The 27,290-nt window shown below is 49.8% G+C and overlaps 1 protein-coding gene across 10 annotated transcripts; it reads left to right on the top strand.

Moving 5' to 3' along the window:
• The first annotated feature begins 882 nt into the window (after window positions 1-882).
• GYG2 (glycogenin 2) lies at window positions 883-26,896 on the top strand. Of its 10 annotated transcripts, none has more exons than XM_061408241.1 (11): window positions 883-1,173; window positions 1,998-2,148; window positions 6,820-6,961; window positions 8,609-8,783; window positions 11,750-11,912; window positions 12,142-12,268; window positions 13,598-13,820; window positions 16,629-16,799; window positions 21,209-21,313; window positions 22,816-22,923; window positions 24,037-26,896. In XM_061408241.1, exons 1-11 carry the CDS (start codon window positions 886-888, stop codon window positions 24,196-24,198), a joined length of 1,815 nt encoding a protein of 604 aa, XP_061264225.1. In that variant the 5' UTR covers window positions 883-885; the 3' UTR covers window positions 24,199-26,896. The 10 variants fall into 10 exon arrangements, with proteins under 10 accessions (XP_061264225.1, XP_061264221.1, XP_061264223.1 ...); XM_061408245.1 differs by lacking the exon at window positions 883-1,173 and adding an exon at window positions 1,353-1,441; XM_061408247.1 differs by lacking the exon at window positions 883-1,173 and adding an exon at window positions 1,451-1,585.
• Window positions 26,897-27,290: the final 394 nt, after the last annotated feature.

Raw genomic sequence — 27,290 nt, 5'->3', positions numbered from 1 at the left:
AATTCCTAGGATGCTTTCTGAACAGTAATGAAAGGGTGGGTTCAGGGATGAGGCAGGAAGGAATCTGCCTTCTCCAGGACTGCGTTTGCACTTGGCCTGGAAGGGTCTCATTTTCTCCCCCAAGGCAGGAGAAAGTGCCAGGAACCACCCCGCAACCCCTTCCCCAGCCCGGAATGTGGCTTCTTTAACCCTCTCTTTCCCGCTGGGCCAAAGCAATCTGCTTCCTCCCTCCTGTGTGCTTGCTTCGTTAATGCATGCACTCAGGCATCCGTGAATTATTAATTCACTCATTCACCCACTCCAGCAGACCAGCGCTCGTTCACGAATTCACAGACTCACCCATTCTTGCAGGCATTCATTCATTCATTCAGGCAGGCATGCACACAGGAACTCATTCATTCACTCAGGCACACACTCGGGAGCTCATTCACTCATTCACTCAGGCATGTACAGGGGACTCATTCATTCACTCAGGTCTGCACACAGGAGCTCATTCATTCATTCACTCAGGCCTGCAAGCGGGAGCTCATTCATTGATTCACTCGGGCCTGTACGCGGGAACTCATTCATTCCTTCACTCAGGCATGTACAGGAGAACTCATTCATTCACTCAGGTCTGTACACAGGAACTCATTCACTCAGGCACGCACTCGGGAGCTCATTCATTCATTCACTCGGGCCTGCACACAGGAACTCATTCATTCAGGCACGCACTCGGGAGTTCATTTATTCATTCACTCAGGCCTGCACGCGGGAACTCATTCATTCCTTCACTCGGGCACACATGGAACTCACTCATTCATTCACTCAGGGACGCACTCGGGAGCTCATCCATTCATTCACTCAGGCAGGCACGCAGGAACTCATTCATTCATTCTCTTGGGCATGCATTCACTCATAACTGTGTTCTCCCCTTCGTCTACTCAGGTTCATCCGCCCGCATTACGCTTCTCTCCATCACCGAGTCTGATCAGTCCCTCCCTCCTGCGCCCAAGCCCCGTGCACGCCGCACGCACCCACGCACTGTCCACGCCCCGCGCGCGCTCCTCCTCCGCTCACCGCACGTTCCCGCCGTACGATCACGTTTCCAGCGTGGCCTCTGCCCCGGGCCGCGCGCTGGCCTGGGGCCCTGAGGCCAGTGCGAACATTGACTTTGGGGGCGGCGTGTTAAAGGTTAGAGGTTTTAGAGCCAGGACGCCCCAGACGCCTGGATTCCGCGGGGAGGGGCCCGAGGGAGCGGGGCGGGGAGTCCGAGGTGCCCGCCTCCAGGCACTCCCTTCCCGGGGGCCTCAGCCGGGGCACCAGGCGGGGCGCGCGGCTGGGGCGGGCCGTGCCGGAGACCCCCGCCCGGGGGCGGAGCTGACCTTCTGGAGAGCCGCCCATCTTTGGGCCGCGCGCCGCCCCGCCCACCCGGGCCAGCAACTACGGGAGCGTGGAGAAGGTGGGGGGCGCCGCCGGCGATCCGGGCCCGGGGAGGGGGGGTGCAGGCCTGGGCCGGGGCTGCCCCAGCGCACCACGTGGGGGCGGCCTGGGCGCGGCGGAGACCCGGAGCTCCCGGAGCTCGGAGGAGGAGCGGGCCGCGGGGGTGTGGAAGGCTCGGGGGTGGGAGGTGTAGGAAGCTTCCGGAGGCGTGGTGGCAGCCTGGGCGCTCGAGGGGAGGGGGCACCCGGGAGCGGATTTGGGGCGCACTTGGGCTGCTGGAGCGCAGAGACTCAGAGAGGGGCGGGGCGCAGGGCTAGACACGCGGTGAAAGGAGTGATCGGGTGGGGGGCGCAGCGAGGCCGCTGAAGTCTCGGCCGTGGATGGGGGTGTGTGCGGGCGGGGGGCGCCTGGAGCCTGTGCCGGGCGCGGCGGGGGGACCCTGAGGACACCCGGGGGCGCCCAGGCGGCGGGAGGGCCCGCGGCTGCCCCTGCGCGCGGCGGAGACGTGGGCTGACTCGGGAGGGGCCGGGGCGTGGGGCGGTGCGGGTATCCGGAACGCCCAGCTGTCTCCGCAGGCCTTGAACTCGGAGCGGGTGGGGCCCCTGGAGACGCAGCCGACGCCTCCGCTCGGCTGGGCGGCTGGAGCCCGGGAGAGAGGCAGCCCGCCGCGCCTGGGCGCCCTCGGCCACGTGGTGCCCATCGCGCGCTGCGCCCACACCATGCCTGGTAAGCGGAGAACCCTCCTGGCGGCCAGCCTCCGTAGCCTGGGTGAGATGGACTGCGCTGGGGGCGGGGGGACCCCCACCTCCCCGCTGTGCCCGCACAAAGTGGTCCCCAAACTCTGCAGCGCCCACCATGCTGTATCCGCCCAGCCCCTCGCTCACCCCGGGGGCTGGAGAGCTTGGTGACCTTTGGTGCGACTGTAGGTGAGACAGTGGGTCTCAGCGGCTGGGAAGGGCAGAGCTTTAGGGACATGTGTGGCTGTTGTTCAGTGGCTCAGTCGTGTCTGACTCTTGGCGACTCCACGGACTGCAGCGCGCCAGGCCTCCCTGTCCATCACCATCTGCCCGAGTTTGCTCAAATTCACATCCGTTGAGTCTGTGCTGCCATCCAAGGGGCTCGTCCTGGGTCGCCCCCTTCTCCTCCTGCCCTCAAAAACAGATGGTCAAGGGGCACTGAGATTTGGTAATTTTCCTTCTGTGAAAGCTTAGCCCTTGGAGGTTGGGCGGACCATTTTCTTGGCAGGCGCGGAACTGTGTGAGAGGCTTACCGACGTGCAAAACCATGGGAAGTTCGCGGTCGTAAAACTCTGGGAACACAGAGCGTCTTTGGTCCTCAGCAAGATCAGACCAGAGACAGAGTTGCTTATTCCCGTATAAAGATCTGGGGTTAATCCCCGCTGCAGGGCAGCAGGCTGCCTTTGGTGGGATGGCTGGGACTGTGGCGAGCCCTGACTCCCAAGGGCTTCAACTGCATCCTCTCCGCCTGCCCTCAGGTTTGGCAGGGACATCCATTTGGGACAGTGGACCTCAGAGGCTTAGAAATGGGATGATAAAATGTAGCCTTCACCCATGGGAAAGATGTCTGTCGTGTTCTGTTTGTTTGGGTTTTTGTGTGTGTCTGGGGAAGAGGGCTGGTTTGGCCAGCTCACCCGGCATGTGGGATTTTGCCTTGCTGACCACGAGTGGAATCTGGGCCCCCAGCAGGGAGAGCTTGACATCCTAACTGCTTCCCTGCATACATGCCAAGTGTGTCAGTCGTAACCGACTCTTTGCTCCCATGGACCGTAGCCCTGCCAGGCTCCTCTGTCCATGGGGATTCTCCAGGCAAGAATACCAGAGTAGGTTGCCATTCCCTTCTCCAGGGGATCTTCCCGGATCAGGGATTGAACCCCCATCTCCTGCATTGGCAGGCGAATTCCTTACCACTGAGCCACCTGGGGAGCCACACCTAACCACTTGCCTGCTGGGAAATTCCCGCCTGTTCCTGTTTTTTTTTGTTGTTGTTCTTTTTATCATGAAGACAATCTCTACTTGCACCCAAGTCAGGCCTGATCATTCGTGAGAGCATTAACAACAAAAATAAAACTTTCAGGTTGCTTTTTATTCAGAGGAGCGATTTGGTAATAAGTCGCCAGGCGGCTTCTCAACTGTTTTCCACCTCTGTGCCTTAGAGAGGCAAAGTTGTTTGGGCCGATTTCCTGCTGTAGGCTGCAAGGTTCTGTTGATGTGTGTTCCAGGGAGCGGCTTGGAGCTCTCCAAAAAAAAAAAACCACGCGTTTTCTGGAAACCGGCGAGGGTCTGTATAAATGGTAGCATTCAGGAGGGACGCTCGGACACATGGCCGCCGGGCTGGGCAGCGTGCTGGAGAGACCCCACTGGGGATTCAGCGTTCTCGGCCGGGAACAAAACGCGCCTTTGAGTGAAAGAGGAGGGCCCCCCCCACCCCGCCGAGGAAGCCAGGGGTGTTATTTTGGGGGAGTGGTTGTTAGGTGGGTGGAAGGGGAAGGAGGCGAGGAATCGGAGTAAACATTTCTTCCCGACCCCTCATAAAACCGGCAGCTGCCGCTGTCTGCAGGGTGAAGTAGACTTTGGGAGATGTATTTTTTTTTTTCTTTTTCATCCTGGGGTTGGAGGACAGCCACCAGTCCTGTTTGTGTTCCATGCCAGACGTCCCCACCCTCACACCCCGTCAAGTGGAAACTCGGCCTTTCAGCGTGGCTGTGTACGTGCTCAGTGGCTCAGTCATGTCCAACTCTTTGCCACCCCACGGACTATAGCCGGCCAGGCGCCTCTGTCCATGGAATTCTGCAGGCAAGAATACTGGAGGGGGTTGCCATGCCCTCCTCCAGGGGATCTTCCCCACCCAGGGATCGAACCCATGTCTCTTATGTCTCCTGCATTGGCAGACGGGTTCTTTACCACCAGCGCCACTTGGGAAGCCCTAAATAGATGGATAGATAGATGTTGTTAATATTAATAGATAATAATAGATGCACAGAGCATACATAAATATAGGTGTTAGCTAAGTAGATGATAAATACGTGGATAGATAGATGTCATTAATATTAATAGATAATGATAAGATGCATAGAGGATACGTGGGTATCAAGATACGTAAGTAAGTAGATATATAGATGAACAAAGAAAGGTAAAGAAAGTGAAGTCCCTTAGTCGTGTCCGACTCTTTGCGACCCCCTGGACTGTAGCCCACCAGGCTCCTCCGTCCGTGGGATTTTTCCAGGCAAGACTACTGGAGTGGGGTGCCATTTCCTAGACGGATGTTATTAATGTTAATAAATGATGATAGCTAGGTAGATGATTAGATAGACAGCCATCTCTGGAGCTGCAGACGCATTCTGAGTTTTCCCTGTCGGTAATAACTCATGGCCGAGATGCCAGGAATCCTCATCTTCTCCTTAATCCAAGAAGAACCCCAGCCAGGGGTAGACAGGAGGCCCTTGGGCAGGTGGGCACTCACCCCAGCAGAATGTCAAGGTTAAAACAGGAAAACGGGCCCAGGAATGCTGGGTCCTGCGATTCTTTCCGGGGTGACTTTGTCTTTGGAGGCAGGGAGGGCATGGGGGCCCCAGGGGAGCGCCATCTGGCCTTTGAGAACTGAGCTGTGTGTGTTCCAGCCCCAGACCAAACGCTGCGAATGTTAATTTCTGTGGCCAGCTCGGGAGCCAAGGCCCGGATCTCCTGATCCCCTTGGTTTCGTCCTGGCGGCCAGGACGAAATCAGAATCAAGCGGTTTAAAATTCCCTGTGAACGTCCACATCACGCGTTCTTTGCACTTGGAACTGCCGTCAGTCTCATCAGCTGTTGGAGTTTCTTTCCCTGCTGCGGAGACCCTGGGGAAACGGGATTTTTGGTGAATGAAACAGTCTTTTCCCTTCTGAAGCCCGTCTCTTTGGCTTCATACACCCTTGAGTTGAAGTCTTGCCAACGACTGGGGTGTGTGCGATTTAACTAATGGGTCTGGCGGTTCCCTTTTGAGAGCCCGGTTCTTTTGGCAAAGTGGGGGGGAATCCTCGTGGTAACTCGGATCAATCCAAGTGTTGTTTCTACCTTGGCTTTGTGTTCACCCGAGACCTAAAAGTTTTGGGTGAGTTTTTGAGACTTGAATGGAGAATCAAATAAGCAGTCTGAGCTAGGCATGTGTGTCGTTCTGGAGCAAAAGGATATTTTATTGTTTTAACTGAAGGATGGTTAATTTACAATATCGTGTTGTTTTCAGCAAAGTGATTCAGTTACAAATATGCACGAAAGTGGAAAATTCTTGTTGGGCTTTCCAGGTGGTGCTAGTGGTAAAGAATCTGCCTGCCAGTGCAGGAGACCTGGGCTTGATTCCTGAGTCAGGAAGATCCCCTGGAGAAGGAAATGGCAACCCACTCCAGTATTCTTGCCTCGAGAATCCCAGGGACAGAGGAGCCTGGTGGGCTACAGTCCATGGGGTCACAAGAATTGGACATGGCTGAGCATATATTCATTTATATATTGTGTATATGTCTATATCTAGATATACTTGGTTATAGATGTTTTTATACATATATGTATATATTCGTATATTTTAATTTTTATATATGTGTTTTTTTTTTTTTATTTTGGAGATAGGGGCATGGCATGTGAGATCTTAGATCCCCAGACCAGGGATTGAACCCATGTCCCCTGCAAAGCGAAGAATATAGTCTTAACTGCTAGACCACTAGGGAAGTCCCTCCGTATTCTTTTTTTTTTTTTTTTTAATTCTTTTCCATTATAGGTTATTAGAAGATATAGAGTTCCCTGTGCTGTACAGTAGGTCTTTGTTGCTTGTTTATTTTATATGCAGTGTCTGTTTGTATATAAGCAGGGTATATGGTTAAAATTTCCTGGTGTATATAAACAGATACAGTGTATGAACTTAGATCTGTTCATCAGCACCAGGAAATTTTAATCACACTTTGCTTGACTTAGTCTCATATTTAGTGTTTCCTGCGTGCATGTGGGTTTTCTTTTCTTTTTGAAGAATTTTCTTTTTTAATTTTTCAATGAAAGAATGCACGTGAAATGTCCCTGAAGCGTATTTTGGAATATGCACGCATGCGTGCTAAGTCGCCTCAGTCGTGCCTGACTCTTCACGACCCCGTGGACTGTCCTCCGTCCACGGGATTCTCTGGGCAAGAACTCTGGAGTGGGTGGCCACGCCCTCCTCCAGGGGATCTTCCCCACCCAGGGATCGAACCCGCGTCTCTCACGTCTGCTGAATGGGCAGGCGGGTTCTTCACCACTGGCGCCAGCTGGGAAAGTCTTGTCCAGTCCCGGTCGTGAAGCTCGAGAGTCAGAGGTGGCGCTCAGCCGCACCGCTGAGCCCCGAGGCCGGGCGGGAACGTAACCCGGCTGTCCCGGTCCACAGTGTCCGACCAGGCGTTTGTCACGCTGGCCACCAACGACGTCTACTGCCAGGGGGCCCTGGTGCTGGGGCAGTCGCTGCGGGAGCACAGGGCCACCCGGAGGCTGGTGGTGCTCGTCACGCCTCAGGTGTCCAACCCGCTCAGGTAAGACTCGCGCACGCACACCCGGCTCTGCCGACCGTAGAAGCTGGGGGAGGTTCTGGGCCGTGGTCCGTGAGCTCGGACCGGCGCACACGTGGTGGGGCTGGGATGCTTGCAGAAGGGCTTGCGGTTGTTACTAGAGGAAGGGGTCCTGTTTCAGAATCCTGACACGCAACGCCACGCGTGTGTAGAGTAGGTCCTTGCCTCAAATATGGGGATCCACGTCATTGATTCGGGGACGGGGTGGGGCGTGGGGGACTTGAGGAGCGACCGTCCCACTAGTCCACATGCATGCACACTCCTTAAGTCGTGTGACAATCTCTGCCACCCCCGTGGACTGTAACCTGCCAGGCTCCTCTGTCCATGGGATTCTCCAGGCAAGAACACTGGAGTGGGTAGCCATTGCCTCCTCCAGGCGACCTTCCCAACCTCGGGATGGAACCGGTGTCTTCTGCATAAGCAGGTGGGTTCTTTACCATTGAGACATCTGGGAAGCCCACATCGTGAGCTAAGTTAAAGCATTTTTATTTTCCTTACATTTTTATTGAAATATAGCTGAGAGACTGAGGCAAAATCTGACAGACCGGGGTGGGTGGGGGGGTGGGGCATGCACCTGAGCTATTATGTGACAGAAAGATGAACGTTGGAAGGTAAAATCTGATAGAAACTAGGGGGTTCTGAGGCAAATTCTGACAGACACTCAGGGGTTCTGACATAAAATCTGACGTAAACTAAGGGGTTCTGAGGTAAAATCTGACACACGAGGTTCTGAGGTAAAATCTGGCAGGACACAGAGGGTTCAGGGGTACAATCTGACAGAAACATGAACCTTCTGGGGTGAGATCTGACAGAAAGGTGAACATTCTAAGGTAAAATCTGATAGAAACGAGGGGGTTCTGAGGCAAATTCTGACAGACACTCAGGGGTTCTGACATAAAATCTGACAGAAACGATGGGGTTCTGAGGAAAATCTGACAGGACATAGTGGGTTCAGGGGTAAAATCTGACAGAAACATGAACCTTCTGGGGTGAGATCTGACAGAAAGATGAACATTGTAAGGTAAAATCTGACAGAAGCTAGAGGTCTCTGTGGTGAAATCTGACATAAAGTAGGGGTTTCTTAGGCAAAAATCTGACAGCCAATAGGAGGATCTGAGATAAAAATCTGACAGAAGGAGTTTCTGAGATGAAATCTGGCAGGAAGAAGGAACTTCTGAGGTAAAATTTGACAGAAAGACAGTCTTTCTGAGGTAAAATGCTTGCAGAAAAAAATCTTGTTTTTTTCCCCCAACTTCCTGGTTGGCATTAGTTGTAAAGAAGCTGCCTGCCATTGGAGGAGACATAAGCAATGTAGGTTCAATCCCTGGGTTTGGAAGATCCCCTGGAGGAGAAAATGGCAACCCACTCCAGTATCCTCGGTGGAGAATCCCATGGACAGAGGAGCCTGACGGGCTGCAGTCCATGGTGTCGCCAAGAGAGGGACACGACTGAGCATGTATATTTGTACAAAGATTTTTATCCCTCCAGAACCTTTTAGAGAAAAACACTTCAGCATATACTCCCACAAAATGAAATGTGAGCACCAAGGGACAGAGTATCTTGTGTGAAACGGTCTCCTGGTCTCCTAGAACTCGGCCTGTCTTTTCCCAGGGTTATCCTCTCAAGGGTGTTCGATGAGGTCATCGAGGTGAACCTAATAGACAGTGCGGACTACGTCCACCTGGCCTTTCTGAAGAGACCTGACCTCGGGATCACCCTCACCAAGCTCCACTGCTGGACGCTCACCCGGTACAGCAAATGCGTCTTCCTGGATGCAGACACACTGGTGAGTGTGCAGGAGGGGGAGGTCCAGACCTGCCTGGCGAGGAGCCGCCCACTCAAAGATCACGCCCCTCTCTCCATCAGCAGGCTGCTAGCCCATGCTGGTGGGTCCCCACCTGTTGAGCTCCTTTAATGGACCAGAACCTGGTGGTCCGGAGTCCACGATAAGGAAGTAAAGGAGAGAAAGAGGCTGATATTCCTTGGTTTACACAGAAAGCCAATAAATCCCCTGACACGGGGCTTGCTCTGTTCACAAAGCCCTCAGGCGCCCTCTCGATGTGGGGAAGGCGCAGAGCACCTTCTCGAGAGGGTCTTAGAAGCCCGGGCAGGAAAGTGAACTCAGAGAGCCTCTGCGCTCCAGGGGATCAGCCTGAAAAAGAGAGGGAGAGAAAGAGAGAGAGAAAGAAAGACGTGGAGACCAGAGCTCTGATGGAGCAAAGGTGTTTTATTCAACATTGTGTATGTATTTATACTGTCTTCCCTGGTGGCTCAGAGTTTAAAGCATCTGCCTGCAATGCGGGAGACCCAGGTTCGATCCCTGGGTCGGGAAGATCCCCTGGAGAAGGAAATGGCAACCCACTCCAGTATTCTTGCCTGGAGAATCCCATGAACGGAGGAGCCTGGTAGGCTACAGTCCACGGGATTGCAAAGAATCAGACACGACTGAGGGACTTCACTTCACTTATACTGTCTTACACGATAGCTATTTTCAGCAGAGATAAAATCAAAACTTACAAGTTATCAAGAAAACATGAGGTCACCCATATGAAAGAGAGAGTTGTAAATAACCACTTGTACCATATGGTTCATAAGAAGGAAGAGGGTGCTTATCACTGTATGGAAAAACTAACGAAGGAAATGCCTGGATTTCTTAGTCCCGGGAGAGGCTTGCCTCTCCTCTTAATTAAGGAACAGAGGATTCCCGACAGATCGAAAGCAGCACCCAGGAAGCCTCCTGTTCAATGCTTCCTGACACCCACCGGGTAATGTTCATCTCTACTACCAACATTTAGTCAGTCAACATCGGGTAGAAGACACCCAATAGTGTTGCTGAGAACACTGGGTTAGTTGAAGGCCCGTCCCTTCCCTAGGACGAGTGATTTCATTATGTCATCTGCACAAAATAAAATACCGGAAAAATACTCTTCTTTGATTGTACCGTGAATTATACAGTCCTGGTGGGACTGGAAACCTGGCTTCTTAGGCTATAGCATCTCCACTGTAGTCATCTGGGGTAGTGACCCTCGGTGTTGGAGCCGAGGTCAGGTACTTTCACAAACAGCCATTGGAACGTCGAAATGTGAAATGAGATTGGAGTGTTGGAGATCCATTCTGGGTTGTCTTGGTTGTGCAAAGGTGGTCTAGGAAGATGGAGGTGTGGAGACGAAAATGAGAACAGAGGAACAATCAGAGTAATATTTTTTTTTCCAAAACAGAGCACAATTTATAAAGCCAGTAGGTGTGCTGGAGAGGAGTACTGTTAGTGATCAAGCTCTCGCAGGCTGATATGCTATTGACTTGCAAACCTCCGTGTTTGTGGATTTCCAGTCTCGTAGGTCATGTTTGCTGGATAGAAGAGAATAAATACAATTAAGAGCAATACAGTTAAGAGCATATCATCAATATACTGGGGCTTCCCTGGTGACTCAGACGGTAAAGAATATTCCTGCAGTGCAGGAGACCCAGGTTCGATCCCTGGGTTGGGAAGATCCCCTGGAGGAGGAAATGACAACCCACTCCAGTACTCTTGCCTGGAGAATCCCATGGACAGAAGAGCCTGGCGGGCTGCAGTCCATGGGGTTGCAAAGAGTCTGGCACAACTGAGCGACTAACGCATCAATGTACTGACTTGCAAACCACTATGTTCATGGATTTCCAGGCTTACTGGTTACATTTGCTAGATGAAAGAGAATAAATACAATTAGTTAAATGTTTAAGTGTTCCACAGAGGATCTTAAGAACCTGGAGATGATAATTTTGCTTAATAGATGGTGTTGCTTCAATGGTGTCTCTTGAAATGAAACCAGGGAGCAATCTGATACACACATTCTTCTCTTTGGAATATAAGCCTCAAAGAAGAGGGTCACTCAAAAATTCGGTATAACTGTCCCATCACAGACCATTGTCTGGTTCATCATGAAGTTCCTGTTGCATTTCTCACTTGTATGTTAATACACGACTGACCGGGGAATTTTTGCAGAAAGTAATGCCTGTGGATGGTGATTTGTTAAGTAAGTGAATACCAAAACACTTCCATCAGGAATGTTCGGGTAACAGAAGACGTGGTTCAATCTCTTGGGAAGATCCCCTGGAGAAGAGCATGGCAACCCACTCCAGTATTCTTGCCTGGAGAACCCCATGGACAGAGGAGCCTGGTGGGCTACAGTCTACGGGGGCTCAAAGAGTTGGGCACGACTTGGTGACTAAGCAACCACAAGCTTCCAGGCAAATTCCCTTTTGTGATAAACTTGTCTTGGTCTGGGTGTTTCCTGGGAGCTAAACAAAGGAATTTTAGCTTAAGGCTCATTCCATTGGAGGCAGGCAGTTCCTGGAGACAAGAGATGGGCCATTGTGTAGCATTTAAGCTCAAGTGCAACATCCCTTTAGGGATATGTGTGCTCAGTCCTGTCTGACTCTTTGTGACCCCATGAACTGCAGCCCCCAGGCTCCTCTGTCCATGGGATTCTCCAGGCAAGACGACTGGAGTGGGTCGCCATTTCCTTCTCCAGGGGATCTTCCCAACCCAGGGGATCGAACCCATGTCACGTCTCCTGTGTCTGCTGCATTGGCAGATCGGTTGTTTCCCCCCAAGCCACCTGGGAAGCCGTCTGCTTCATCCCTTTAGTGATGAACTTGTAGCAGAAGCAGTTGAGCACAGAAGTTCAAGTCACAGACACAGATTCAATATGGAGTCAGACTGGTTCTCTCCCGTCACGTCGTACGGGGGGGCCCCACGCTCTGTCTCCCCAGGTGCTGTCCAACATCGATGAGCTGTTCGACAGGAGGGAGTTTTCTGCGGCCCCGGATCCCGGGTGGCCGGATTGCTTCAATAGCGGGGTGTTTGTCTTCCAACCCTCGCTGGAGACGCACAGCCTCCTGTTACAGCACGCCACCGACCACGGCAGCTTTGACGGTACGTTGAGGGGCAGCTGGACGTTTGTGGACCGGAGTGGGGCTGTGGCCATCCCTTTGACCCACCGGCACTTCCTCCCCGCCACCATGAATCTGTGAATAGCAAGTTAAAAATGGGGATTGAGGGACTTGCCTGCTGGTCTGGTGGCTAAGACGCCAAGCTCCCAGTGCAGGGGGCGAAAACTACACCATTCGTTATTCACTTCTTTGGCTATGCTGTAACTCTCTAGGGGCAGACCAAGGCTTGCTGAACAGTTTCTTCAGTAACTGGTCCACCGCCGACATCCAGAAGCACTTGCCCTTCATCTATAACTTGAGCAGCAACACCACGTACACCTACAGTCCTGCTTTTAAACAGTGAGTTTCATAAGTAGTTATACTTTATGAAAAAATGTCACAGATGTGTCCCTTTTTACACATTTTAAAAATAATAGGTTTTATATATAGTTTCAGTTACATTTTCTTATAAAATATGAAAGGTATAGCTATAACTACAAATTTTTTGAAAATGTAGTTATTATGTAGAATATATATATTTTATTAATTCATTTTTTTATTGAAGGATAACTGCTTTCAGATTTTTATTGTTTTCTGTGAAACCTCAATATGAATTATGAGTATAAGGGCTTCCCTGGTGACTCACACGGTAAAGGATCTGCCTGCCAGTGCCGGAGATGCATGTTCCACCCCTGGGTTGGGAAGATCCCCTGGAGAAGGGAATGGCAACCCACTCCAGTCTCCGTGCCTGGAGAATCCCATGGACAGAGGAGCCCGACGGGCTACAGTCCATGGAGTCGCAAAGAGTTGGACGCTAAATAACCAGGGATGGAACCCACACTTCCTGCGTTAGAAGGCAAAATACTAACTCCTGGACCATCAGGAGAGTCCCAGAGTGGGCACAGTGGGCCATACAGAACACAGATCTCTGGGGAGAATATGATATCAAAATTTCATAAGAAAGCAATGAATTAAGAAAAAAATGTTTTCAAAGCTGTGAGGTTGGTGGGAGTGGCGATAACAATCAGTTCAGTTCAGTTCAGTCGCTCAGTTGTGTCCAACTCTTTGCGACCCCATGAATCGCAGCACGCCAGGCCTCCCTGTCCATCACCAACTCCCGGAGTCCACTCAGACTCACGTCCATCGAGTCAGTGATGCCATCCAGCCATCTCATCCTCTGTCGTCCCCTTCTCCTCCTACCCCCAATCACTCCCAGCATCAGAGTCTTTTCCAATGAGTCAACTCTTCACATGATAACCATAAAAAGACGAAAATGAAGAGGGGAAAATTTTCCGTCTTGCCCAAGATGCCAGTTTTTTGGTCTGCAGCTTTCATTCTCTGCTATGAAATCTATTTTTTAAAAAATCTGTCATCGTTTTCAGGGTGAGATGATTTGGGCTACGAAACCACCCACCTTTCTAAGACTCCTGATTTATTCTTTCTGTTGTGGGGAGCATCCCAGTGGGTTCTGATTATGTTTCTTGGTCTACAGAAATATGAAAGACTGCCAATGCGGACTGACTATAAACAATTTTTCTTTTTCAATGCAAGTGTAAGTGGCTGTCACGAGAGGATCATCCCTGAGCCGTCGAGGTGCATCTTACTGTCTGTGACGAGTCCTGCAGTGGTCACTGGCTTTCTTTTTTTTTTTTTTAACTTTATTAATTTTTGTCTGTGTTTCTTCCTCAGATTTGGCTCCAGTGCGAAGGTGGTCCACTTTCTGGGGTCCTCGAAGCCTTGGAACTACAAGTACAATCCCCAGACGGGCTCCGTTTTGGAGGAGGGCTCCGGGCGGGCCGACCAGCATCAGACGTCCTTCCTTAACCAGTGGTGGGGAATTTACCACCGTAGCATCTTGCCCCTTTGTGAAGATATCCGGAACAAGGACCACCACTCGCCCCCAGGTCACACGGTAAGGTCCTGAAACCCCAGAGTTGAAACCGGGGATTAGAAACAGACAGAAACCAGGTATCAGTTCTCTATGATCTACACTTGGGCATTTTCTTCAAAGGCAGACTCCCCACGTTCTTGTGTTGAATCTCTTCTCATTGTTAATTTTTTTTTTTTTTTAAAGACAGATATAGGATGTGTGTGAGTCGCTCAGTCGTGTCCGACTCTCTACGACCCCATGGACTGTAGCCTGGCAGGCTCCTCCGTCCATGGGATTTTCCAGTCAAGGATACTGGAGTGGGTTGCCATTTTGTTCTCCAAGATATAGGCTATTATAAGTAATCACCAAGTTACATTAAAAAAAAAAAAAAATCTGTCAATGTTTCAGAGGCAGATTTTCTAGGTAAATTTTTGTTTTTTATAATACACTACATTTTTGTTTCCAAGAAAGGCACTTTCAAAGGGGTACTTGAAGGATGTTGTGTCTTTAACCTATCGGCCATTTTTGTGCTGATCAAGTCCATTAAAAATTTGACAACTGTAAATGCATTTTTGTTTCTAATATCCAAATACTTATTTTCTTATTTTAACTATGAGCCTCTTTCTGAGAAGAAGTTGGAGTTCAAATTATAACATAGTTATACGACCTCACAAATAGTTTTCAGTTAAATTAGGATGTTGGCTCTTGGACAGTTCTCCATTCCAATAAAGTAAATTACATCCCCCCCAAAAAACATCAAGTGGTAAACAATTTGCATAATATAATTGTATCAAATACCATGTTATATACCTAAAACTTACACAATATTATATATATTAATTATATCTCAAGACAGTTTGGGGGAAAAACAAAGAAAAATATAAAAACCTTTCCCTTTAGAAGAGAACAAAAAAATCTGTCAAGGACTACAGTCATGGAAGAAATAAGAATTTTTAAGTTCAATTTTAAAAAATATTTATGTATGTGGTCGCACCAGGTCTTCGCTGGGGCATGTGGTTATCTAGTTCTCCGCCCAGGGATCAAACCGGAGTCCCCGCTCACGGGAAGCCCAGAGTCTTAACCACTGCACCCCTAGGGAAGTTCAGGAATAGTACACCGTTTATAGACACGTTTATTTAAAAATGAGGGAATTAGAAGATATTAAATAATGCCGACGCACACCAGAAAGGAATTAGACGAGGAAAGATGCGTTATTTCACCCCAAGAAATAAAGGCCATAGTTGGAGGTTAAGGACCCGCCAAAGCTTTAGATCCTGGACCACTTTCATCTGTATGCATGCCCTGTATTTCATGTAGGAAGATGCTGAAAGAGGGGGGCCTTTTTTTTCTTTTTTTTTGGTGCAAAATCGTGAATGTTTCATGAGCAGAACTGTGGCTGCGGTTTACCGAACTGACGCAGAAATAATCATTTAAATTAGCCGGCTTCATCAGGGAAAGAGCCACTCATTGATTAAGTGGCTGGAAATGACTGATTATAGATGTCATTGGAGCGGGCATTCTCCACTTGCTGTCCTTGATTGAAGAGGCCGTTGAAGGTGGTGTCTGAAGAGGGCTTTTCAGGTTCTGGAATGGGCACCCATTTGATTTTTTTTTTTAAACTATAATGCTGCACGCTTTCCGTACTGGAGTTTCTGCAGTGAATTTCAACAGGCAGACAAAAGACCTTTTAAGGTAAGGTCCCAGGAAATTATATTTCTCGGTTTGTTTTTAACGGGAACATTTACTGGTACAGTGTAGTCCAGTGTCTGTAAATACATGCATTGGGACCTTGAAAAGAATTCACTTTTTAGTGTTTTTACTGCAGTTTTTTTTTGGTGGAGCTGGGTGCTACTTTGCAGTCAGAACCAAAACTTTCTTGCAACATCTCAGATGGTCCAGTGGTTAAGAAGGTCCATTCACCTTCCAATGCAGAGGGCAGGGGTTTGATCCCTGGTCGGGGAACTAAGACTCCCCATGCTGTGCATTGTGGCCAAAAGATTGAGGAGAAGAAAAAAAAAAAAAAAACTTTCTCTGACCATCGGAGACAATCAAATAGGAGTTATTCAGACCTTGTCGCTGATAGCAAAGTGCTGTTCCTTTCTGCCAAGCAGTCTGCTTAGGCTGTCTTTTTTTTTTTTTTAATGGAGTCGCTCAGTTCTGTCAGACTCTTTGCGACCCCATGGACTGTAGCCCACCAGGCTCCTCTGTCCGTGAGATTCTCCAGGCAAGAATACTGGAATGGGTTGCTATTCCCTTCTCCGAGGGATCTTCCCAACCCAGGGTTGGAACCCACGTCTCTTGCATTGCAGGCGAGTTCTTTGCTGCTGGGTACTGGGTTGTATATGAAGAAAGATAAAGCAGATTCAGGTGGTTCTAAGAAATGAAACATTGAGAGCCATGTGGGGAGCCTGTGCCATGGGGTCCTTCTTACCTAGAGCAATAATGTGAATGTGGATGTTAGTGAGATTGGCAGAAAGGTCAGGAGTCCCTTGGACTGCAAGGAGATCCAACCAGTCCATCCTAAAGGAGATCAGTCCTGAATATTCATTGGAAAGACTGATGCTGAAGCTGAAGCTCTAATACTTTGGCCACCTGATGGGAAGAACTGCCTCACTGGGAAAGACCCTGATGCTGGGAAAGACTGAAGGTGGGAGGAGAAGGGGACAACAGAGGATGAGATGGTTGGATGGCATCGCCCACTCGATGGGCATGAGTTTGAGCAAGCTCTGGGAGATGGTGAATGACAGGGAGGCCTGGCGTGCTGCGGTCCACGGGGTCGCAGAGAGTGGGACACGACTGAGCGAGTGAACAACACGGGAAGCTTTGCTGAGTATGAACGTTTTCACACAGGCTCACCTCGGAGGCGCTGGGGTGCCGTGTTCCAGTGCAGCGGCCTCGGCAGAGGGTTCGTGTGCGAATCCAGCAGAGGGGCCCAGGCAGGCTTGCTCTGCTGACGCCTCGGAGAGGATCATGGGGGTGGAGGAAGACATCCCTTCTCTGGCAGCGTGCCCTTCGGAAGAGGTCAGTCTGTTTGCTCTGCACAGGGGTGGTGGAGGCGCAGTCTCACTGGTTACCATGGAGACGGGGGATGCTCCCTGGAACCCCGGGGACGTGGGGCGTGGGGAGGAGGAGGGGAGGAACCCGTCTTCGGGTTGCTCTGGCACCAGTGTGAAAGGGTCAGTTACCCAGTCACGTCCGAGGAGTGCATCTAGCTTGTCTATGCAGGTGGTACTGGAAGCCGGTCCTGATTAATCTCTGGCCTCAGGCCCAAAGTGTGAGATCAGAGTCTGGCTCCTCCAGCCCAAGCTGTGTGAGCTCAGACAAGTTGTGCCAACTTCTCTGGGCGCCTGTCAGCTCATCTGAGAGACGAGTGATAATAATAATACCGCTGTCTCACAAAAGGGTGGTGAGGCTGTTGTTGTCCAGCCGGTCCGTCATGTCCGACTCTCTGCAACCCCATGGGCTGTAGCCCGCCAGGCTCCTCTGTCCGCGGGATTCTCCAGGCAAGAAGACTGCAGTGGGTTGCCTTGCCCTCCAGCAGGGGATCGTCCCGAGCCAGGGATCGAACCCGCCTCTCTTAAGTCTCCTGCACTGGCAGACGGGTTCTTTACGACAGCCGCCTGGGAAGCCCCGTAACAATGCTGTCATGGTTTCAGCGGCAGAGGGTGGGGACTCAGGCATTCACATACATGCATCCATTCTCCCCCAAACTCCCCTCCCATCCAGGCTGCCACATAAAAGCCATTTTCAAGCCCCTCTGTCTCTCGCGAGACTTTGCATGACTTCACTGATGGGGGTGGGATTTGGGGGCCCCATGGAAAGGAGGTTGTCCTTTCCGGTATCTCGCGAATAGCTTTCCGGGGACTGTTTCTCGCTTATGGTAAGACAATGGACGTTTCGATTTTAGCCGACGTTTCTATGGGACGTTTCTCTTCTATAACTTTAACATGGGATCAGTGATGGGCAGGCAACTTCCGTGCATTAGCAATTTTTGAGTTGTGAATTCATAGCCACCCAAACAAATTGAAAAAAAAAAAAAAATGACACCAGTTTGCACCATGGAGGTGGCTGGGAAGTGAGCTTATTTCTAATTTTTTTTTTTTTTCATTTCTTCTGCTGTACCCTGGGGTTTTCCCAGCACCTGCCTCTGGGCCCAGGAAACGCCTCATGTGGGTTAAGCAGAAGGCGTCCGCCTTGCAGGAATGTGAACACTCTGTGGATTAAGCCCTTAGGTTCCTGTAGAACCGCCTCCCTGCTCTGCCAGCAGGAGCCACCCCCGCAATGGGAATTTAAAATAAGAAAAACTGAAGTGTACTCGATTTACCACACTGTGGTGAGTCTCGCGTGTCCAGCAGAGTGCTTCAGTCATTTATTTTTTTTCAGATTGTTTTCCATGACAGGTTACATTACAACATACTGAATATAATAACCTCTGTCATACAGGAGGTCCTTTGCGTCCGGGTTTTTGATAAGAGTCGGCAAACATTTAAATCGCGTTAAGTGTTTGACAGTCAGACTCTATGGGCAATCTCTCAGAAATAAATAAATGAAAGGAAATAATTATATAAATGATTATATACTTTAAATAATAAATATAAGTATTAATATAAATGTATTATATTAATGTATTAACATAATTAGAAATAAAATATAATTTTATATTTATAAATAAAAACAAATACAATATAAAGTAATGTAAATATACTGCTGCTACTGCTAAGTCGCGTCAGTCGTGTCCGACTCTGCGTGACCCCATAGACGGCAGCCCACCAGGCTCCCCCGTCCCTGGGATTCTCCAGGCAAGAACACTGGAGTGGGCTGACATTTCCCTCTCCAATGCATCAAAGTGAAAAGCCAAAGTGAAGTCGCTCAGTCGTGTCCGACCCTCAGCGACCCCATGGACTGCAGCGCACCAGGCTCCTCTGTCCATGGGATTTTCCAGGCAAGAGTACTGGAGTGGAGTGCCATTGCCTTCTCCTAATGTAAATATAGATAAATATAAATAATATATTTATATTATAATTCAATATAGTATTCATCGATATATTAATATGATTAACAAATTAATCTATACAAACAATTTATATAAATAATATAGTATAATTGATCAATGTAATTAAACAATATATTAATTATAAAACATTAATAATATAGTCATATCGATATATTATAAACAAATAAAATAGAAATCATTTTATTCAAATGAGTATAAATTAATATGAATATATGTTATATTAATATATTAATGTAAATAAATAAAATTAATAAATAAAAAAACTTTCCAACTGCAATGGTTAGTTTTATGAGTCAAGTTGAGCAGAGTAACAGATGCACAGATAGCTGGTGAAACATTATTTCGGGGTGTGTTTCTGGAAGAGATTAGTATTTAAGGAAGTGTCTATCAGGACTTCCCTGATGGTCTAGTGGTTAGGACTCCCTGGTTTCAGTGCAGAGGACCCTGGGTTCAATCCCTGGGTGGGGAGATCCTGCGTGTTGTGAGGCGTGGCCGGAAAAAAAACAAAACACAAGAAAGAAAGTCTGTATTGACCATTTTCCGATGGGCACGTGTGTCTAAAATTGAGAAAGTCATGGCCCTTCTATACGTGAACGTCACTCAGTCGAGTCCGAAAGTAAATAAAATAAAAAATGTTTAAAAAATAAACTTTGGGGGAAGAAGTGGGCAGAAGACCTAACTAAACATTGAGGTCCCAAGAAGACATGAAAGTGAAATTTGCTCAGTCGTGTCCGACACTTTGAGACCCCACGGACTTCACAGTCCATGGAATTCTCCAGGCCAGAATGCTGGAGTGCACGGCCTTTACTTTCTCCAGGGTGTCTGCCCGACCCAGGGATGGAACCCGGGTCTCCCGCATTGCAGGCGGATTCTTTACCAGCTGAGCCACCAGGGAAGCCCAAGAATACTGGAGTGTGTAGCCGTTCCCTTCTCCAGCAGATCTTCCCAACCCAGGGATTGAATCCGGGTCTCCTGCATTGCAGGCGGGTTCTTAACCAGCTGAGCTATAAGGAAGGTGTCCTTTTTACCGTGTATGTGGCTATATTTCATTATTTTACACTCCAAGATCATCTTTCTGGAGAAGGGAATAGCAACCCACTCCGGTATTCTTGCCTGGAGAATCCCATGGATAGAGGAGCCTCGCAGGCTGCAGTCCATGGGGTCACAAAGAGTCAGACGCAACTTAGGGACCGAACAACACAGCAGACGTCTTTGCAATTAATTTTTCTGCTTTGCTGCCATCTACTGACCATCGAGTGAATGACCCACGCTGGGTTCTTTAGGGAATTTGGAACCCAAATTGGCAACCCCTCACTGCCCTCCCCCCAAAAAAGAGAGAGAGGTTATTTTCATAAATCCTGTAAATATGCAAGAGACAGGTCTGGAATGCTTATTTCAGCAGCCTTTGTATGGCCGACTTTCTGCCACCCCGTGGACTGTAGCCCGCCAGGCTCCTCTGTCCATGGGATTCTGCAGGCAAGAATACTGGAATGGGTCACCATGCCCTCCTCCAGGGGATCTTCCCGACCCAAGGATTGAAGCCACATGGCCTGCATTGCAGGGGGATTCTTTACAGTCTGAGCCACCAGGGAAGCCCAAGAATACTGGAGTGTGTAGCCGTGCCCTCCTCCAGGGGACCTTCCTCACCCAGGGATGGAAACCAGATCTCCTGCAGCTGCTGCATTCCTGGCAGATTCTTTACTGTTGAGCCCCCACGAAAGTCCCAGCCCCAGTACACGCAGGTCAGCTTCTGGTCTGCGTCACGGCCAGCCGACGAAGTCATCTAATGACCCAGGATTCCTGCCGTTCCTCTGCTCCATGCCCTTCCAAAGCGGCTCCTTGAGAAACAGTTTTCGCTTCCACGCTGAAGCCACCCAATGATGCTCGTGACGTGTTCAGTTGTCTCCTGCCCGCTGGGATGGTCTTCGCCATGTGCCACCCCGGGTAGAGTCGAGAAGAGCCTCTTGCATGGTTTTCTGTGGGTTTTGTCTTCCTGTGGCGTTCCAGCTGAAATCAGAAGAGGTCCTCATGGGACGGGACCTTCACCCGACCTGTGGGGACACGGGAGAAAAACTGTCTGCCACCTGACCACCCAGTCTGAGTCGGTGATGCCACCCAGCCATCTCATCCTCTGTCGTCCCCTTCTCCTGCCTTCAATGTTTCCCAGCATCAGGGCCTTTTCCAATGAGTCAGCTCTTCTTATTAGGTGGCCAAAGGATTGGAGTTTCAACTTCAGCCTCAGTCCTTCCAATGAATATTCAGGACTGACTTCCTTTAGGATGGACCGGTTTGAACCTCCTTGACCGGCTTCTAGTCCAGCTGTATTTGTACTCATGGAGGCAGACGAACGCAGATGAGGCATTTTTCGTTATCTGCATGAAGTATTGTCCTAACTTTGCTTTTTTTTTGTTTTTAGACGGTAGGTTGGCGGGAAATAGAGACTCGAGCTGAAGTGCGACGCAACGTGTTTTCAGCACCCTCCCCCCAGTTTGCAGACCTCTCAGAGATCCAAACCAGTTCGGTATAACTCGCTTCCTTTTTTTTTTTTTTTGAAATGGCTGTACCACGCAACACAGGGGATCTGAGTTCCCTCAGCAGGGATCGAACACACAGCGCCTGCAGGGGCAGGCTTTTTTTCTTTTTTTAAAATTTTTTTTATTATTATTATTTTTTTTTACTTTACTATCTTCTTAAACGGCACCTGTTTCTCTGTTTGCCTATGTCGGTCGGCCACCAAAGGAGACGCCCCACGTGTTTCTCCTCTATCCCGTGACATTTCTGAATGGTTTCCCCCTGGTGGTGGTCATGAATCGCTTTACTTTCCAGGTGGATAAGATACCTGGGTTTTTGCCCGCCTGAATCCCTGAGGTTCTCTTCTATCTTGCTTTAGGAAGAAATAGAAAAGTGTTAGACATTCAGTCGTGCCCCCGACTCTTTGCGACCCCATGGACTGCAGCCCACCAGGCTCCTCTGTCCATGGGATTCTCCAGGCAAGAATACTGGAGTGGGCTGCCATGCCTTCCTCCACGGGATCTTCCCGACCCAGGGATGAAACCCGAGTCCTTTATGTCTCCTGCGTTGGCAGGCAGATTCTTTACCACTGAGCCTCCAGGGAAGCCCATACATATACACGGACCTATTTCAGATTCTTTGGCCAGGTAGGTCATTACAGAGTACTGAGCAGAGGTCCCTGTGCTGTCCAGCAGGTCCTTGCTGGTTCTCCATGTTGAACACAGCAGTGTGTCCATGTCCATCCCAGACTCCCTGACTATCCCTTCCCCATCCTTCCCCCTGGGAACCCTAAGGTTATTATAGCGTATTGAGCAGAGTGCCCTGTGCTGGTCAGCAGGTCCTTCTTAGTTATCTATTTTATATATAGCATCAATAGTGTATATATGTCAATCCCAATCCCCTCATTTGAAAAATTAACCCTTACATCACATAACAAATGTCAGGCTCTCGCCTTTTGCAAAAAGTAACAGGGAGAAGTTCAGAGTAGTAAATCACACCAAATGACTTTAAAAAATTGTTTTTGTTGTTTGTTTATTGACTGTGCTGTGCAGCTTGTGAGATTTGAGTTTCCCCATCAGAAATTGAGCCAGGGCCCTCGGCAGTGAAATTGAGGAGTTCCAACCAGTGAACCGGGGCTCAGTGGGTAAAGAATCCGCCTGCAATGCAGGAGACACAGGTTGGATCCTTCGGTCGGGAAGATCCCCTGGAGAAGGGAACGGCAACCCACTCCAGTATTCTCACCTGGACAATTCCATGAACAGAGGAGCCTGGCGGGCTACAGTCCATGGGGTCGCAAAGAGCAGAACACGAATGATTGACTAAACCACTGCCATACTACCCACTGGACCACTGGGGCGGGGTGGTTGCCCTAAATTGCTTACTTTTTTTTTTCTTTTTTTTGCACAAACCATTTGTTTGATCCTAAGGAGAAAGAGTTCTCTGTCGTTCTGGTTCAGGCTGTGGTTCTGGGAAGCCCCCTGCAGACTAACGATGCAATGATTCTGTTTGCAGCGGCGGGCGGAGAAGGCGGGAGGTGCCCCACCCGAGGACGCCTTGGAACCCAGCCGGGAGCCCCCTGCGGATGTCAGCAGGGACCCCAGTCCCCAGGACGCTCTGGAGGTGGTGTCCCCTGTCCCGACCGTTCACCTTGTGCAGCTCCCGTGATGGGCGCTGTGGGCTCTTGCAGCAGCCAGCTGTGTACACGCACGGGCCTTACCGCGGTTTCAGCCTTGCTTGTTGAGATGAGAACCTTCATCTCCCGCTGTCTCGGATTCACCTGGCTTTTCTCTGGCCTTTGCCCTTGGCGGGCAGTACACCCGCTTTCCTGTCCTCAGCTCTGATCATCCCGCCCGTTTTCTCTTGCAACGCTGTTCTGCAGGGGCTGGGCTGTGTTTTCTGCACCCTGAGCTTGGGAGGTGATGCATAGACATAAAACCTGGGAAATTTGAGGGGTGGGGGGGGGGTGTTTTGATCTAATCAAGCATGCATGGATTTCTTCTTGCAGAAGTAAATGAAAGATGCTTTCTTCCTAAGTCTACCTCTTACGGACGCTCTGGTCTTACATTTCAGTCGCTCTGATGATGCATTTAGGGAAGTGGATGGCTCATGTCTCTAATACGATATAGTAACACTTTTGTTGCTGGTGCTGTTGTCCAGTCGCTAAGTCGTGTGCACGCCCTGCAGCACGCCAGGGGTTTCCTTGCAGTGACGACTGACAATAGTGAAGAAAGGGGGTGTCCTTCACCATTTCCCAGCGTTTGCCCAAACTCAGGTCCATCGAGTGATGTCCACTCAGTGATGCCATCCAACCATCTCGTCCTCTGTTGCCCCCTTCTCCTCCTGCCCTCAGTCTTTCCCAGCATCAGGGTGTTTTCTTATGAGTCGGCTCTTCACATCAGATGGCCAAAGTATCGGACCTTCAGCTTCAGCATCAGTCGTTCCCAGTGAATATTCAGGGTTGATAACAGTCGGAGGAAATCTAGCTCAAGAGCTGACTCGTGGCTGGGCGGAGGATAAAATTGGTATTGATGTTTTTTGTTGTGCCTTTGTCTGCAGAGGCCGCTGTAACAAAAAAAGACCACAGTCTGGGTGGCTTCTGAATAACATGAAACGTTACTTCTCGCAGCTCTGGAGGTTGGGTGTCCAAGTTTCAGGCACCAGCAGGTCTGGGGTCTGGTGAGAACCCCTCTTCCTGGCTCACAAGCGTCTCCCTGTGGGCTTGTCTTTCCCCAGGTGGATCTGACCATTTCCGTCTCCCAGATCTCCATCGAAGAGAAGCTCAAGGTCCTGAGTCCCGAGGAGGAGCGGAGGAAGTGGGAGGAGGGACGGATGGATTACCTGGGGAAGGACGCCTTCGCCCGCATTCAGGAAAAGCTGGACCGCTTCCTGCAGTGACCACACTGTTCTGATGAGCGGTCCTGTTCCATCAACGTCCCAACGTTCCGAGGAGGAGCTCTTCACCCACGTGCCTCTGTTTACGGTCAACCCACCTGAGTGCCTTCTGCCCACCCCGTGGTCCATCCAAAACCCAGCTTGAAGCCCCGTGTGACCCAAGCTCCCCACGCCTCTCAGGCTTCCCCAGGGACGTCCTGTCTCCTTTATGTCTTGTTAGCAAATCACTGAGGATGGTGCCTGCAGCCATGAAATTAAAACACACTTGCTCCTTGGAAGAACAGCTTTGACCAACCTAGACAGCGTATTAAAAAGCAGAGACATCACTTTGCCCACAAAAGTCCGTCTAAGTCAAAGCTATGGTTTTTCCAGTAGTCATGTATGGATGTGAGAGTTGGACCATAAAGAAGGCTGAACGCCAAATTGATGCATTGAATGATGGTGTTGGAGAAGACTCTTGAGAGTCCCTTGGACTGCAAGGAGATCCAACCAGTCCATCCTAAAGGAGATCAGTCCTGAATATTCATTGGAAAGACTGATGCTGAAGCTGAAGCTCTAATACTTTGGCCACCTGATGGGAAGAGCTGACTCATTGGAAAAGACCCTGATGCTGGGAAAGATTGAAGGCAGGAGGAGAAGGGGATGACAGAGGATGAGATGGTTGGATGCCATCACTGACTCGATGGACATGAGTTTGGGTAAACTCCAGGAGTTGGTGATGGACAGGGAGGCCTGGCGTGCTGCAGTCCATGGGGTCGCAAAGAGTCAGACACGACTAAACAAGTGAACAACAGCAGCGAAAGAGAACATGAGTATAGCTTTCTGGTCAACCCTGGGTCTCTGGACTTGCTTGAAGGAGCTCAGGATTTTCTCCTGGACTGATAAAACCACGTCCGTCCTCTGTAGGATTAGCCTGAAGCACTGCAGAGCTTCAAACGCATAGCACTCAGAGAGGTACTGAGCTCCCTGAGAACCTTCCAGAATGATTAAGTCCTTTTCTTGAAGATGGGGTCAACGTTCGGATGTCTTGAGTGTGACTGTGGTGTGAATTTTGCCAAGAGTGGCTGACAGACACCACGGCTGTGCTTTCTCTTCTGCAGAAATACTCAGGGGGACTTCAAAGTGTCTTGACATACTCCCCGTGGCGACACGTCAGAAATATTTGGAAGGAGATTCTAGCTGGCTTGGGAGAGATGACCTCTTCCAAACTGGTTTACCTACTGGTGTAGAAGACGTCCCAGATGGCGCTAGTGGTAAAGAACTCTCCTGCTAACGCAGGAGATATGGGTTCGATCCCTGGGTCCGGAAGATCCCCTGGAGAAGGAAATGGCAACCCACTCCAGTTTTTTTTCTTTTTTTCCATTTTGAACTTTTTATTTTGTATTGGGATGTAGCCGACCAACAATGTTATGATGGTTTCAGATGGACAGTGAAGGGACTCAGCCTGACACATAGGGGTATCCATTCTCCCCCAAACTCCCCTCCCATCCAGGCTGCCACGTGGCACTGAGCACGCAGGAATAAGCACCCAGGGTTTACGCCCAAGGGTCATGTGCTCATGGCGACTGGATCTGGGGAGGCTGTTTCTCTGGAGGCGAATCCGCGCGGGGTCGAGGACACTGGACTGCCCTTGGCTGGGTCTCACTACCTCACCTCACAGCTGCACTCTCGGGCCTCGGTGAGCCAATGCAACTCAGCTATGTGGGGACAATCCTCCGTTTTGTGACCCTAGACGCTGTAATTCCACGGGAAAGCCTTACTTCAGAAGCATCCAAGTTCTGGAAATGAATGCAGTGTGTCAGACCCTCTCAGGGAGTCAGTGTTTGTGGCCACCGCAAGGATAATTAAAGCCAGGTGTCAGCTGCTGTCCTAAGAGGAGGAGATGCTGGCCACCACAAAGATGATTAAAGCCGGACATGGGTCGCTGTACTCAAGACAAGATGTGGGTTTTAAATGTTTGAGTGGTTTATTTATAGCTTCCCCAGTGGCTGAGTGGTAAAGAATCTGCAGGAGGTCTCAGGTTTGATCCCTGGCTAGGGCAGATCCTTGGGAGGAGGAACTGGCAACCCACTCCAGTGTTATTGCCTGGAGAATCCCGTGGACAGAGGAGCCTGGGGGGCTACAGTCCATGAGGTCGCAGAGTCAGACATCACTGAATGGCTGAGTACGTCCTATTGAAAATTGTGACATGGGTTTGTTAGAAGGTTGAGAGGGCTTTGTTTAAATCCACGTGGGATCCGAGTGGACTTCTGGGGTTTGTTGTAGCGTTTGCTGTGAGAGGCGCCCGCTGTGGAGGGGCTTTTACTTCTTCTCTGTGGATGAATGATCTGGCGTCCTGGTTGGTCTCCTACATATGATGCTTCAGGGTCTACTAGCAAAGAGCTGTGGGGACGAACTCCTTGGGTGGGCTGGGTGGGGGGCAGGTGGTGGTTGCCAACCATCACAGTAATCTCTTAGGCTTGTTTTGGGGAAACATGATGTTGGACTATAAGATACAAAAGGCCAATTCTATGTCCATGAGAGGAGAACCCCGGATGGTGAACATCGGAGTCCAGTTTCTCCGAAGAGGACCCTCCGTACGAATGCTCCGACAGCTCACTGGCTTCAAGTCTAGACTCAACTCGGATCTCTCTCCCATATTATGAAGTCTGTCCGTCTGGATGAAGGCTAGCGCATGGCAATTAAAATCCTAGGACGGCAACGCGGTCTCCTTCTTGGGTTTTTGGATGTGTTCTGAGTCTTCAGAACGCCATTTATAGAAATGTGACTGGCTTCGTTTGTCTTACTATCAATTAAAATAACCAAATGGGTTTTTCAGAATTGATAGTAACCTAAATGGGAAGGAAATCCAAAAGAACAGGGGATACATGTATTCATTGCTCAGTCACGAAGTCGTGTCTGAGTCTCTGTGACCCCATGGATTGCAGCACGACAGGCTTCCCTGTCCTTCACCAACTCCCAGAGGTTGCTCAAAGTCATGTCTACTGAGTCGGTGATGCCATCCAACCAATCTTGTCTTCTGTCACCCTCTTCTCCTCCTGCCCTCAATCTTTCCCAGCATCAGGGTCTTTTCCAATGAGTCAGCTCTTTGCATC

This window comes from Bos javanicus, chromosome X, assembly GCF_032452875.1.
Source record: "Bos javanicus breed banteng chromosome X, ARS-OSU_banteng_1.0, whole genome shotgun sequence".
Taxonomy (NCBI): domain Eukaryota; kingdom Metazoa; phylum Chordata; class Mammalia; order Artiodactyla; family Bovidae; genus Bos; species Bos javanicus.
Note: the sequence above shows the minus strand (reverse complement) of the source record. Positions and strands in the feature narration are given on the sequence as shown.

Bases quoted from the DNA above. Each gene is read 5' to 3' on its own strand.
- GYG2 (XM_061408237.1), top strand. From the start codon at position 886: ATGCATTCACTCATAACTGTGTTCTCCCCTTCGTCTACTCAGGTTCAT. The intron at 1,442-6,819 runs GTGGGGGGCGCC...CCCGGTCCACAG, and splicing joins ACTACGGGAGCGTGGAGAAG to TGTCCGACCAGGCGTTTGTC. The intron at 21,314-22,815 runs GTATAACTCGCT...TTCTGTTTGCAG, and splicing joins CAGAGATCCAAACCAGTTCG to CGGCGGGCGGAGAAGGCGGG.